A 12,026-nucleotide genomic window follows, 5' to 3' on the forward strand; every position below is an offset into this window, starting at 1 on the left:
AGACTTATTTAAACATTTTTTTACCCAAAATTGATTTTGCCTGCCATACATTTATATTAAAAACACAAAATAATAGGCTGAAATAAATTATAATGGATGCACAAAAAAGACAAAAACTTCAACTTACAATGTCTTTTATTGGAAATAATGAAAAATTACTAAACCACCACATAAGACTTGGGGTCAATGGTTATGGGGGATACAAACAGATCAAAGTGTGGTGGGTTTTGTCATCTCAGGAGGTGTCCATGGTCTGCACGCTTTCCTCCACCACCTCCAGGCTCAGAGGAGTCACGGCCTTCGTCAGAACCCCGGTAGTTCCATGCTTGTACCTGTAACTTCCGGTCCTGTGAGGAAAATACACAATGAACTTAAAGACAATTCAACTCCTGTAAAGAAACTAAAGCCTAATGACACACAACTCTAATCAGGACTGCAACACTACATATTTTTCACAAGATAAAACCAAACCAGACCAGGGAAATACACTTTGGTGCTCTACAAAAACATAAAAATGATGTTAGCCAAAGACTGTAAGAGAAACATAATCAAACAGCTTGTAGGTTTAAACAACTCAACTACTTCAAACTCACGCCTGGTTAGTCAAACACATGCAGGTTACAGTTTTGTCTGGACGTGGTGCACATTTGAACACACGGGTTACTCACACAGGGCGTCCATAAACCTTATCCTCCCTTAAAAGGGAACAGTGAAGCATGAGCTTTCTTTTGGTTAAATTCTCTGATTAATATCATGCACACATGTGGCGGCCTGCATTAACAGATTATTAATAATAATACTGACCATTTGTATCTAGACTGCACAATAATAGCAATAAGCTGATTATGTAATAATCATAACATGCCTTTTCTTAATCATAGAGGTGTATAAGCTGGCATTTATGTCAGTTTAAGATTCTTTTTAAAAAGCACACTCAGATGTTCACGTGAATTAGACTGATTACACAGATTTCATCACTGCCTCCATGCCACAAATGTGACTGGTGACAGGTGTGTATGAGGAGATGTTCCTCTGGCAGGACAGACGCTCACCTTACTCCCTTCTTGTTGGCCATGTCATGAGGTCTCAGGTAGTCCACCTTCCCCTTGGTGATCACACACAGGTCGATGTTGCTGCCTGAGCCCAGGTCATTAAAGATACCGGCCGCTATTGCATCCCGCACCAGACGCTTGGCCTCTTCCTCCTGATGGACACAACCAGCAGCATCATTATATTAACTACAATGGATTACACTGTTCCTGTGCATTTTAACCAATTTACAGGAATACTGCATTCACAAAAAGCAATTTACAGCTCATTTTTCAAATTTCAAACCCAAAATTTATTAAGATTTATTAAGATAAGCTCTCCTGACTTTTCTAGATTTATAAAAAGTTTATTTTGGAAATTCTCAGATATTGTAAATGTCTTTGTCTGTTTGAATTCTACATATATACACTAACATTCAAAATTTTAAGGTCGGTTTTTAAATGTTTTTAAAAGAAGTCCCTTATGCTCTCCAAGCTGCATTTATTTGATGAAAAATAGAGTAAAACAATAATATTGTGAAATATTATTACAAATTAAAATGACTGATTTCTAATTTGATTTATTATCAAATGTAATTTATTCCTGTGATGCAAAGCTGAATTTTCAGCATCATTACCCCAGTCTTCAGTGTCACATGATCCTTCAGAAATCGATCTAATATGCTGATTTAGTGCTTATTTCTATAAATGCTGAATGTTGTGCTGCTTAATATTTTTGTGGAAACTGTTACATTTATTTCAGGATTCTTTGAGAAATAGAAAGTTCAGAAGAACACCATTCTTTAAAAAATGAACTATTATACAACATATATAAATATTATATGTCTTTACTGTCACTTTTTTATAAATGTAATGCATCCTTGCTGAATAAAAGTAATAATTTCTTAAAAAAAAAAAAAAGAGCCTTGCTAAGCTCAAACACCTGAATGGTAAAAAAAAAGCCAAAACCACATGTAAATGCACATAAGGAAGGGTTACCTCCATGTTGGGCCTGTAGCGATCCTCAAAGACTGCCATTGCTGCCAGAGATCCAGAACCTGATGAGACAAACACATACTGATGTTTCCAGAGAGAAAGAGCCAATCAAAAGAATCATCTTCTGCAATAACAGATACTCATTAAATGATGCATGTTATCTTGTCATATGCGGCACAACTAACAAAGCCAGTCAGTCAGAGAGACATCTATTTTGGCACCAATCAAAAGCTTTTAAGATCCACAATGTCTCCCTCTTTTGGTGGAATGTGAAGATGATTCATAGGTATGTTAGTGTGACTTACCCATAGTGACGTAGGGCAGTTTGTCTGTTGATCCGTGTGGATAGATGCTGTATAAGTGTGGGCCGTTGCAGTCAACCCCTCCGAGAACTAACGCAGCGCCAATATATCCCTGATACCTACATATGAAAACACATGGTATACACTCCCGATCAAAAGATTGGAATATTTTTTATAATGTTTTTGAAATAAGTCTCTTATGCTAACTAAGGCTGCACGTATTTGATCAAAGAATACAATAAAAAATAATATTGTGAATTAATACAACTTTAAATAACTGTTTACTATTTGAATATTGTTAAAACCATAAATTATTCAAAATTATTACTCCAGTCTTCAGTGCCACATGATCTTTCAGAATTCAGTTATTATCAGTTATTGTTAGTTTTTAATATTATCAGTTCTGAAAACATGTAGCTGCTTAATATATTTGTGGAAAACATGACTTTTTGAGATTCTCTGATGAACAGAAAAGCACAAATCTTTTGTAACATTATAAATGTCTTCACTGATGAAGTATTTTTATACTTTATATTTTATTTTTAATCCTACAAAGTTTGAGTGGTAGTGTATTGTGGCTTCCACAAAAAAATAAAAATAAATAAGCAGCACAACTGTTTTCAACATTGACAACAAGAAATATTTCTTGAGCAGCAAATCAGCATATTAGAATGATTTCTGAAGGATCACGTGACATTGACTGGAGTAATAATGCTGAAAATGTCAGCTTTGCATCACAGAAATAAATTACATTTTAAAATATATTCAAATAGAAAACAGTTATTTTAATTGTAATAATATTTCACAATATACCTGTTTTACTGTATTTTTGATCAGTAACATCCAGCCTTCTTTCAAAAACCTTAATTATTCATGATGGAGAGCTGTAATGATGCATTACCTGAAGAGCATCTGTTTGAGCATGCGGTTGGCGGTGGCGACTCGTGGGAGACGGCCCGTGGACAAAGCATGGAGCTCCAGGTTGGAGGAGATGATCTGTGTGGTCATCTCAGTGTCCGCCGCGGTACCGGCTCCACAACAGCTACAGAAAGAGAAGGAAGAGAGAGCGAGATGGTTTCAGAACATTGGCAATGGATTTCAGGGATTGTAAATTAGTAGTACAATTGTCTGTATTGATGTATTTGTACTCACTATATGTTGGGAGAGATGTAGTGAATTTTAGAGCAATTCTTATCAGCGACGATCATTCCTTCAGTCGCACGAGTGTCCGCACCTAAAACAACACCATCCTGAGAGAGAGATGAGAGAGAGACAATTGTTCTTCTAGGTCACCTTTTTTTTGACAGAATATAAGGTTATGAAGTCAAACCGTTTACTTTTAGATATTACACTCATCTATGCTTTTTCTTACCTTGTAAACGACTCCACAAATTGTGGTGCCGGTTTTACGAGCAGCAGGAGAGCTGAACCCGAGCTTATTGATGTCTGCCTCCAGAAGAGCATTTCTATAAAAACAATTTTATTTCTTTTAACTTAATTTGATTTATTCAGCCCTTTCAACTCCACTCTTTTATGAACTTGGATAAGATTCTACATTAACAACAAAAAAGTATTTGTTTTGACCAGTCAGCATATGTATGTATTATGTTTTTGACTCATACTGACAGCAAGTCAACCACAGATTCATCCACAAAGTTCTCCTGACAACTAGTGGACACTTTTAATACAACCTTATATAAGCACTCTTTTGTGGTTAATACAAAGAAGAAAAATTATGAAGAAACAACCAAATTAAGTCAACCTAATGAGGTTTTAAAATAGAAAGCATTCATTAAATTACAAAACAACAAATAAAAGCTTCGTCTTTGTCGGTCTCAGTCATGCAATTGTAAGTCATCAATCTTAACTCTTAATTTTTCTCTTAGTTATTAATCAAATACAGACCGCAGAACGACTTGATGAATTAAAGAAAGTTGTTTTTAACGTAAAAATGAATAAACTCATGTTATATGAGAGTTTAAATGTTCATTTAGAGTCGAAGCCCACCAATAACAACTAAATATCAACAATAATAAATAAAAACACGTTAACCTTACAAAACATATTTCTAAATTTTATACAAAACGTATGATGTCATTTAATGTGTTTTTCATTAAATAAAACCGCTATTCAAATGAGTTTGGATAAATTCTCCTGAGTCATTCACACAGGCCGTGACTCAACCCATCGCTAAAAGACCTTTAAAATACACTTAAACTCTTTGTTGTTTCACTGAATCAATAATATAAAAACTACCCCGCTTCACCGGCTACATCCCTGCTTATATAAAGCGAGAAATCTCACCTCTTGCAGTTTTCGAAACTGAAACCACCGGAGTGATACTGACACACTGAGACGGTCGCCATGATTCTGCGGTCCCGTTTCCGGGAAGCGCGAGACTAGCTTCCCTCTGTGTTACACGCTTCAGCTTCCGCGCCCCACCTCTTTCTATAGCATAAGCATATAAGCGAGGTAGGAACCTATAGAGCAGGAACATTTACCATGTAACACGTACTTCTGCATCACGCTCTCGCATAGAGACAGCTGACATGGAAAAGCAGCGTTTGCTTTCCCAAATCACAATTAAACGTTATAGTCATTGTATATGTTAAAAATAGAGAGGTTTGAAGCTATATGTCACGCTTTTAGTGAATATTTTTCAGGCTAGGTTTATTCTTGAAAGCCCATTTTCCTATAATCAGTGTTCTATATATAGTCTTAGCTTTAAAAATGCGTTTGAACATAACCACCGTTACTGTACTCACACTATATGGACACAGTTATCATAATGAGAACCTGGTATTTGAGGGAAAAGAAAAATCTGACAAAATGTAATTTAATGTACAAAATATTATATATAATATATATATATATATATATATATATATATATATATATATATATATACATACAGGTACATCTAAAAAAATTACAATATCATGAAAAAGGTCAATATTTTTTGTCACTCGTTTCAGAAAGTGAAACCCATATGTTATATAGATTCATTACACAGAGTGAAATATTTCAAGCCTTTATTTCTTGAAATGTTGATGATTATGGCTTACAGATAATGAAAATTTGAATATTACATAAGATCAATAAAAAGAAAAGGATATTTTAAACAGAAATGTTAGGCTTCTGAAAAGTGTGTTCATTTCTATGCACTCAATACTTGGTTGGGCCTCCTTTTGCATGAATTACTGCATCAATTCGGAATGGCATGGAGGCAATAAGCCTGTGGCACTGCTCAGGTGAAATGGAAGCCCATGCTTTGATAGCAGGCCTTCAGGTCATCTGCATTGTTGGGTCTGGTGTCTCTCATCTTCCTCTTGACAATACCCCATAGATTCTCTATGGGGTTCAGGTCAGGCGAGTTTGCTGGCCAATCAAGCACAGTACCACCATGGTCATTGAACCAGCTTTTGGTACCTTTGGCAGTGTGGGCAGGTGCCAAGTCCTGCTGGAAAATGAAATCAGCATCTCCATAAATCTTGTCAGCAGAAGGAAGCATGAAGTGCTCTAAAATTTCCTGGTAGATGGCTGCATTGACTGTAGACTTCAGAAAACACAGTGGACCAACACCAGCAGATGACATGGCAGCCCAAATCATCACTGACTGTGGAAACTTCACACTGGACTTCAAGCAACATGGATTATGTGCCTCTCCACTCTTCCTCCAGACTCTGAGACCTTGATTTGCAAATGAAATGCAAAATTTACTTTCATCTGAAAAGAGGACTTTGGACCACTGAGCAACAGTCCAGTTCTTTTTCTCCTTAGCAGGTAAGATTCTTCTGATGTCTCTGGTTCAGAAGTGGCTTGGTAGCCCTTTTCCTGAAGACATTTGAGCTTGGTGACTCTTGATGCACTGACTCCAGCTTCAGTCCACTCCTTGTGAAGCTCTCACAAGTGTTTGAATAAGCTTTGCTTGACAGTATTCTCAAGCTTGCGGTCATCCCTGTTGCTTGTGCACCTTTTCCTACCCAAATTCTTCCTTCCAGTCAACTTTGCATTTAATATGCTTTGATACAGCACTCTGTGAACAGCCACCCCTTTCAGTAATGACCCTCTGTGACTTACCCTCTTTGTGGAGGGCGTCAATGTTCATCTTCTGGATCATTGCCAAGTCAGCAGTCTTCTCCATTATTGTGGTTTCAAAGAACAAGAGATACTCGGAATTTATACTGTAGGGATGGTCATTAATTGAAACTCAAATGTAAATATTCTAATATTTTGAGATACTTATTTTTGACTTTCATGAGCTCTAATCATCAAAATTAAAACAAAAAAACTTTGAAATATTTTACTTAACATGTAATGAATCTAAAATATATGAAAGTTTCACTTTTTGAAATAACACAAGAAAAAATTAACTTTTTCATGATATTCTAATTTTTTTAGATGTACCATATATATAAATATAATATATATGTATATAGATATAGGCAAACCTAGGGCATAAGCTGCTTTAAACGCAAAGGATGGTCACACCTAATGTTGATTTAATTTAGTTAATAGAAGTTAATTGATAAAGAAAATCTATTTATGACATAATTTTTTGACAGCATCCTCATTTTTACACAAGTGCCTAAAACTTTTAACAGTACTGTAGCTTTGCAGGTAGGTGTCTTGAAGCATCTTGGAGACGTTGCCACAGTTCTTCTGGATTTAGTCTGTCTCAGTTTGTTCTGTTTCTTCAAGTCATTCCAGACAGACTGGATGATCATGAGATCAGATCTCTGTATAGAGCACGGGCTGTTCTCAGACTCCTTGTGCAAAAAAAATCTCATTATTACAATTAATGGCAGAATAAATGTTTGGAAATGTAATATGATATTTCCTACTGACACACTACAGCAAACGATAGAAATAACCAACTTAATTTTAAGTCAATTGAATAATTTTTAATTAAGTAAATTTTTTATTTTAAAAGTAAATTTTAACCATTTTTTAGCTGGTGAAAATAATAGTGTTCTAATCATTTTGGCCACCACTGTATAATACATTACATTTTTAGATATTTTATATTCAAAACATGAAAAGTAAAATTAAGTATAAATTTAGGTACACAGGCAAAATACACTGATTACTGATTAAAACAAATGTTCTTTTTCCCCCTTTTTTTGTTTTGATAAAAAACAAATACTGGATTTTTGTTTTTTTTCTTAAATTCACAGTTTTCACAGCTTGTTCAGTAGTGGAGAACATCCAATAAAATACCAACATCGCAAACGTTAGGTTCAATATTTGATCCACTATATTCAGACATATAGGATAATTACACATAACAGGAATGACCCCTAGAACTGGTTTTAGGATTCATGAGTGTATAGGTATATAACAATTAGTGTTCATTTCTACATGTGGCCTCTAGAAGGCAGTATACACTCAGATCTCAATAGGCCTATTGGAACAGGGTAAGGAACAGTCAAACTTTTCCATACTGTACATTTCCCTGATTATATTGGAGATTTGAGCCTTAAGGCTTCATCCTAAACCTCTGTTAGCTGCATATAGTCTTTCTCCTGAGCTATGCACTGTCAATTTTGTCAACTTATTCTTTCCTGAACACAAAAAAATACAGTTACACCTGGCTTTGTCAAAAAGCCAGTTTATAGACCTAAATTTCGGTATGTCGTATGACTTGACGTCTATAGCTATTTCTCCAGCCATTAGATGAGACTTCACTAAATGTTTGGAACAGTGCGTGCTGAAATTCTTCCCTTTGAAAGAGAATTGAATAAAATAAGGAAAAATAAGCACAAAAGACTCCATCAATCTAAACGCGCTCTTCTCATCCACTCAACAAAACGAAACAAAGACTAGCTCAAAATAGTCCAGCACACTGCAGAGACTGCCTGTATCCCTGTGTGTTTATGTGTGTGTGACTGGAAAAAAAGATGACAGCTTTCCTTTAATTAGTTTCTTTCGCCGCACATTCTCCTTTTTATTCCAATTCTGACTGAAAGGATACTTTGAATCATAATCATGTTTTGCATTTATAGTGCTCTGAAAGAATTTGTGTGAATGCATGTGTTTGTGTGTGTCAGATCTGGTCAGTAAGGACATACTTTTACATGGTTGTCATGGAGACAGTATTCAGTGGGAGGATTCAGAGCACACACACAGGTGTAAGGTGTGCTATCTCGCGCTGAGCTTCCTCCCTATTATACAGAGCTCTGCTAAATGCTCTGCATTAATGAGTGAGTCATTCTACAAGTTAATGTCTATTTTATTATTAAAAAAGAAAAAAATGTATGTTTTCTTCAGAAAATGTTTTTTTTATCCATTAATGAAAACACATAATCTCATGCAATAATTTTGTGCACCCTATGTTTCAGTTTGCTTGAAATAACTTCATGTCTTATTCACTTTCAGGCCATCCAAGATGAGTAGATGAGTTTGTTTCTTTAGCAGAACAGATTTGGAGAAATTCAGCATTACATCATTTGCTCACCATCAGAATGCAGTCCAAAAAGCTGATAGTAACATCACAATAATCCACAAGTTATCCACACCACTCATCGGTTAAAGGGATAGTTCACCCAAAAATGAAAATTCTGTCATCATTTACTCACCCTCAAGTAGTTCCAAACCTGTATGAATTTCTTTGTTTTGCCGAACACAAAGGAAGATATTTTCAAGAAAGTTTGTAACCAGGCTGTTTTGGGGCACCACTGACTTCCATAGTAGGAAAAACAAAATACTATGGAAGTCAATGGTGCCCCAGAACTGCTCTGTTTCCAACATTCTTCAGAATATCTCCCTTTGTGTTCAGCAGAACAAAGACACTCATACAGGTTTGGAACTACTTGAGGGTGAGTAAATGATGACAGAATTTTCATTTTTGGGTGGACTATCCCATATCCCAACATATTTTTAAGGGAAAAAGTGTTTATAAGAAGAAAATCCATTATTAAAGCTTTTTAAGTTTAAACCAATTGTCTCTGTCTAAAATATGAGTCCATAATCCATAATAATGTCCATTCCCTGTCGTCCTCTCATAATAAAATCCACTGACATGTTATATAGAGTTGTTTTGGACTGTTTCACTTGTAAATGATGCTTGATCTGTGCATATTTCTCTCCTGATTCAGACGAAAACTTTTTTTTCACTGGAGGAAGCTATATCATGGATAGAGGACTCATATTTTAGCCTGAAGCAACGTTTAATGATCATTTTGTTTTGTTTTGTTTTTTTACAAACACGGAGGTTTTCACTTTATGAGATGTTGATGGACTGGTGCTGCGTGGATTACTTGTGGATTATTGTGATGTTATTATCAGCTGTTTGGACTCTCATTCTGACGGCACCCATTCACTGCAGTGGATCCATTGGTGAGCAACTGATGTAACACTAAATTTCTCCAATCAAAGAAACAAACTCATCTATATCTTGGATGGCCTTGGGAGGGTGAGTCAATTTTTTTTAGAAAATGTTCATTTTTGGGAGAAGTATTCCTTTAAATTAAAGTATTTTGCAAGTTTTTTGAAGCAAGTGAGTCTTGAGTTCAAAATAATTAATAAAAATGTCTTTAATAATAAAAACAATTGGAAAAATCCTATTGGGAATTTGTCAAAGGAACCAGGCCAGGGTAATACTAACTTTTAGGTTGTCCTACCAAAATGCTTCATCACAGCACTCTGTTTAATGGCACAAACATGTGACAGTAACTCTACTGCCCCCTCGAGTACTGAGGTTTTTTACCACTACGGTAATACAAGAGCACACTTGCAATACATAATTTCTGGCTAGCTCTTTCTTTCTCTTTTTCTACAGTAAATCAGAATTAATGAGCAGTTCTGGGCAGATGTAAGAGTCAGATCACTAATTAAACACAGGAAATTTCTCTTCATGAGAAAACACTTGCATGCGAGTGTGAGTATGTGTGTGTGTGTGTGTGTGTGTGTGTGTGTGTGTGTGTGTGTCTGTACGGGAGATTTATAGAAAGGGATGATGGGTAAACAAAGTCTAACCTCGCTCTGACCCGTCCTCCTGGCATAACATGAAAAACATACACCGCAAACAAAAAACACAGCCAAATACTGTGTATATACTTCTATTGCAGTATACCTACAAATATGTATTTTATGATGAAACAAAGATGGGGAAAAAAACATACTCATTAATATGCATGTTATGCACTTCATAAATACACCGTAGGTTCTTCACACAACACACACAAGAGGAAGACTCTTTTTCCTCACGGATGTGATAAGTGTCTCTCCCACAAGGAGCCACAGGATGTGTGGGACAAACCACACACACACACACACAGGTTTAATACAGTGTCTTCAGACAATGAAAGCAGTGTTAGGAACATTGTGCTCTCCTTCTGGCCTCATCAGTTCAGGCAAAGAGCAGATAAAGCTTGTGTACTCCTACAGATTTAAGACACTCCACTCTCTCTATACTGTAATTATTAAATTATTTAAACACTATTTTAAAATGACATAGAAATCAATGTTTTCCCTGTATGCCACCACACACTCAAGCGCTACACTTAAAATAACACGTCTCTTTAACCGTTCTTTCATTCGTTCTGACATTTAGCCAGTGACTGTTTTGAAAGAATTTTAAGAATCAAATTTTTTTCTCTGAAAAATCCATATCCGCTTTTTTTCAAAACATGTAACAGCTTTTAAAAAAATCACGAGTATGCTACTTACGTATTTTATGTTATTGAATAAAACTGAAAATATCCTGAGCTTCTGTTAACGCATGTTCACACCAGGGACGACAACTTTTAGATAGTTTTAAAAATTGTTCTAATTCTACAATAATAGAGAAGTTAACACAAAGTCCCAATTATAACGATAATGACACAGATTAACGACCAGTACACAAAATCCCTTTCAGAACTATTTTATTTTTCAGTTTGGCTCTGCAGTTAAATACATTGACAGCCAATCAGAATCCACTCAAGTTTGAGCATTTAAAATGGCAGACTACAAAATGGCAGCATGTGATACTGTAGTAAACAGAACTTTATCATCCATTGGTGTGGATGCTGGCTAGTTATGGTTATGTTTATAGTTATCATTATACATGTAAACAGGCCTTTTGTCAGACATAACTAAATCCCATAAACAAAATGTATTTTGCAAATGAAATGTCGGTGTTTTCAAAGCAAGGACGGTTTTAGGTTAGGTTAGTTTAGGCATTTGGTTTTAAGTAAATTAAATGGCATATGCTTATATGTGTTTACTGGTGAGATGGTAACCAGGACAAAGTGGTTATTGTTGAGCTGTCCTGGGTTTTGATCTCTCAGTTTCCACAAGGATGATGGGTAATCTGATCATATGACATCACTGTGATGTAATCACCACATAGACTAGGTAACAAAACACAGATTCCTAAAGGACCGTATACAGAATACATGTGTGAACATTTACTTAGTCACTAAGCACTAAGAGTTAGTGTATGAAGAATTGTCATGATAACCACTGCAAAATCCAAACGCTAACCTGAACTCTAACCCAAACAAATCTATAAGCCACAGGTTTCACTGGTATCCTGGAGGTGTGTGTGTGTGTGTGGCCGTTTGAAAGAGACAAAGACTGGAGAAACTGAAGGGAAGAGCTCAAATGATCCGGTATCAAACAGTTTGATCAGACACAAACGGTTGTCGTGGTAACCTGTGCCAGGCAGGTGGCACGGAGCGGACAAGGTCATTAAGTTTTTGATGTATCTTAGGAC

At 35.8% G+C, this 12,026-nt stretch overlaps 1 protein-coding gene across 2 annotated transcripts; it reads right to left on the bottom strand.

The window, feature by feature from the left end:
- Nucleotides 1–117: 117 nt before the first annotated feature.
- On the bottom strand, nucleotides 118–4,877 carry LOC306856217 (proteasome subunit beta type-7-like). 2 transcript variants are annotated; one of them, XM_079395353.1, is made up of 8 exons: nucleotides 4,631–4,877; nucleotides 3,699–3,792; nucleotides 3,479–3,576; nucleotides 3,228–3,368; nucleotides 2,330–2,445; nucleotides 2,028–2,086; nucleotides 1,053–1,204; nucleotides 118–347 (listed from the first exon to the last, which is right to left on the bottom strand). In XM_079395353.1, exons 1-8 carry the CDS (start codon nucleotides 4,690–4,692, stop codon nucleotides 236–238), a joined length of 834 nt encoding a protein of 277 aa, XP_079251479.1. In that variant the 5' UTR covers nucleotides 4,693–4,877; the 3' UTR covers nucleotides 118–235. The 2 variants fall into 2 exon arrangements, with proteins under 2 accessions (XP_079251479.1, XP_079251480.1); XM_079395354.1 differs by having other exon boundaries at nucleotides 118–695; nucleotides 4,631–4,862.
- Between the last annotated feature and the right edge of the window lie 7,149 nt (nucleotides 4,878–12,026).

The sequence above is a fragment of the Barbus barbus genome (assembly GCF_936440315.1).
Source record: "Barbus barbus genome assembly, chromosome: 36".
Classification (NCBI taxonomy): Eukaryota; Metazoa; Chordata; class Actinopteri; order Cypriniformes; family Cyprinidae; genus Barbus; species Barbus barbus.

Excerpts from the sequence above, each read along its gene's own strand:
- LOC306856217 (XM_079395353.1), bottom strand. The coding sequence starts at position 4,692 with ATGGCGACCGTCTCAGTGTGTCAGTATCACTCCGGTGGTTTCAGTTTC. Across the intron at positions 2,087-2,329 it reads ACTGCCCTACGTCACTATGG|GTTCTGGATCTCTGGCAGCA; the intron begins GTAAGTCACACT and ends TTGTCTCATCAG. Across the intron at positions 348-1,052 it reads GCCAACAAGAAGGGAGTAAG|GACCGGAAGTTACAGGTACA; the intron begins GTGAGCGTCTGT and ends TTTTCCTCACAG.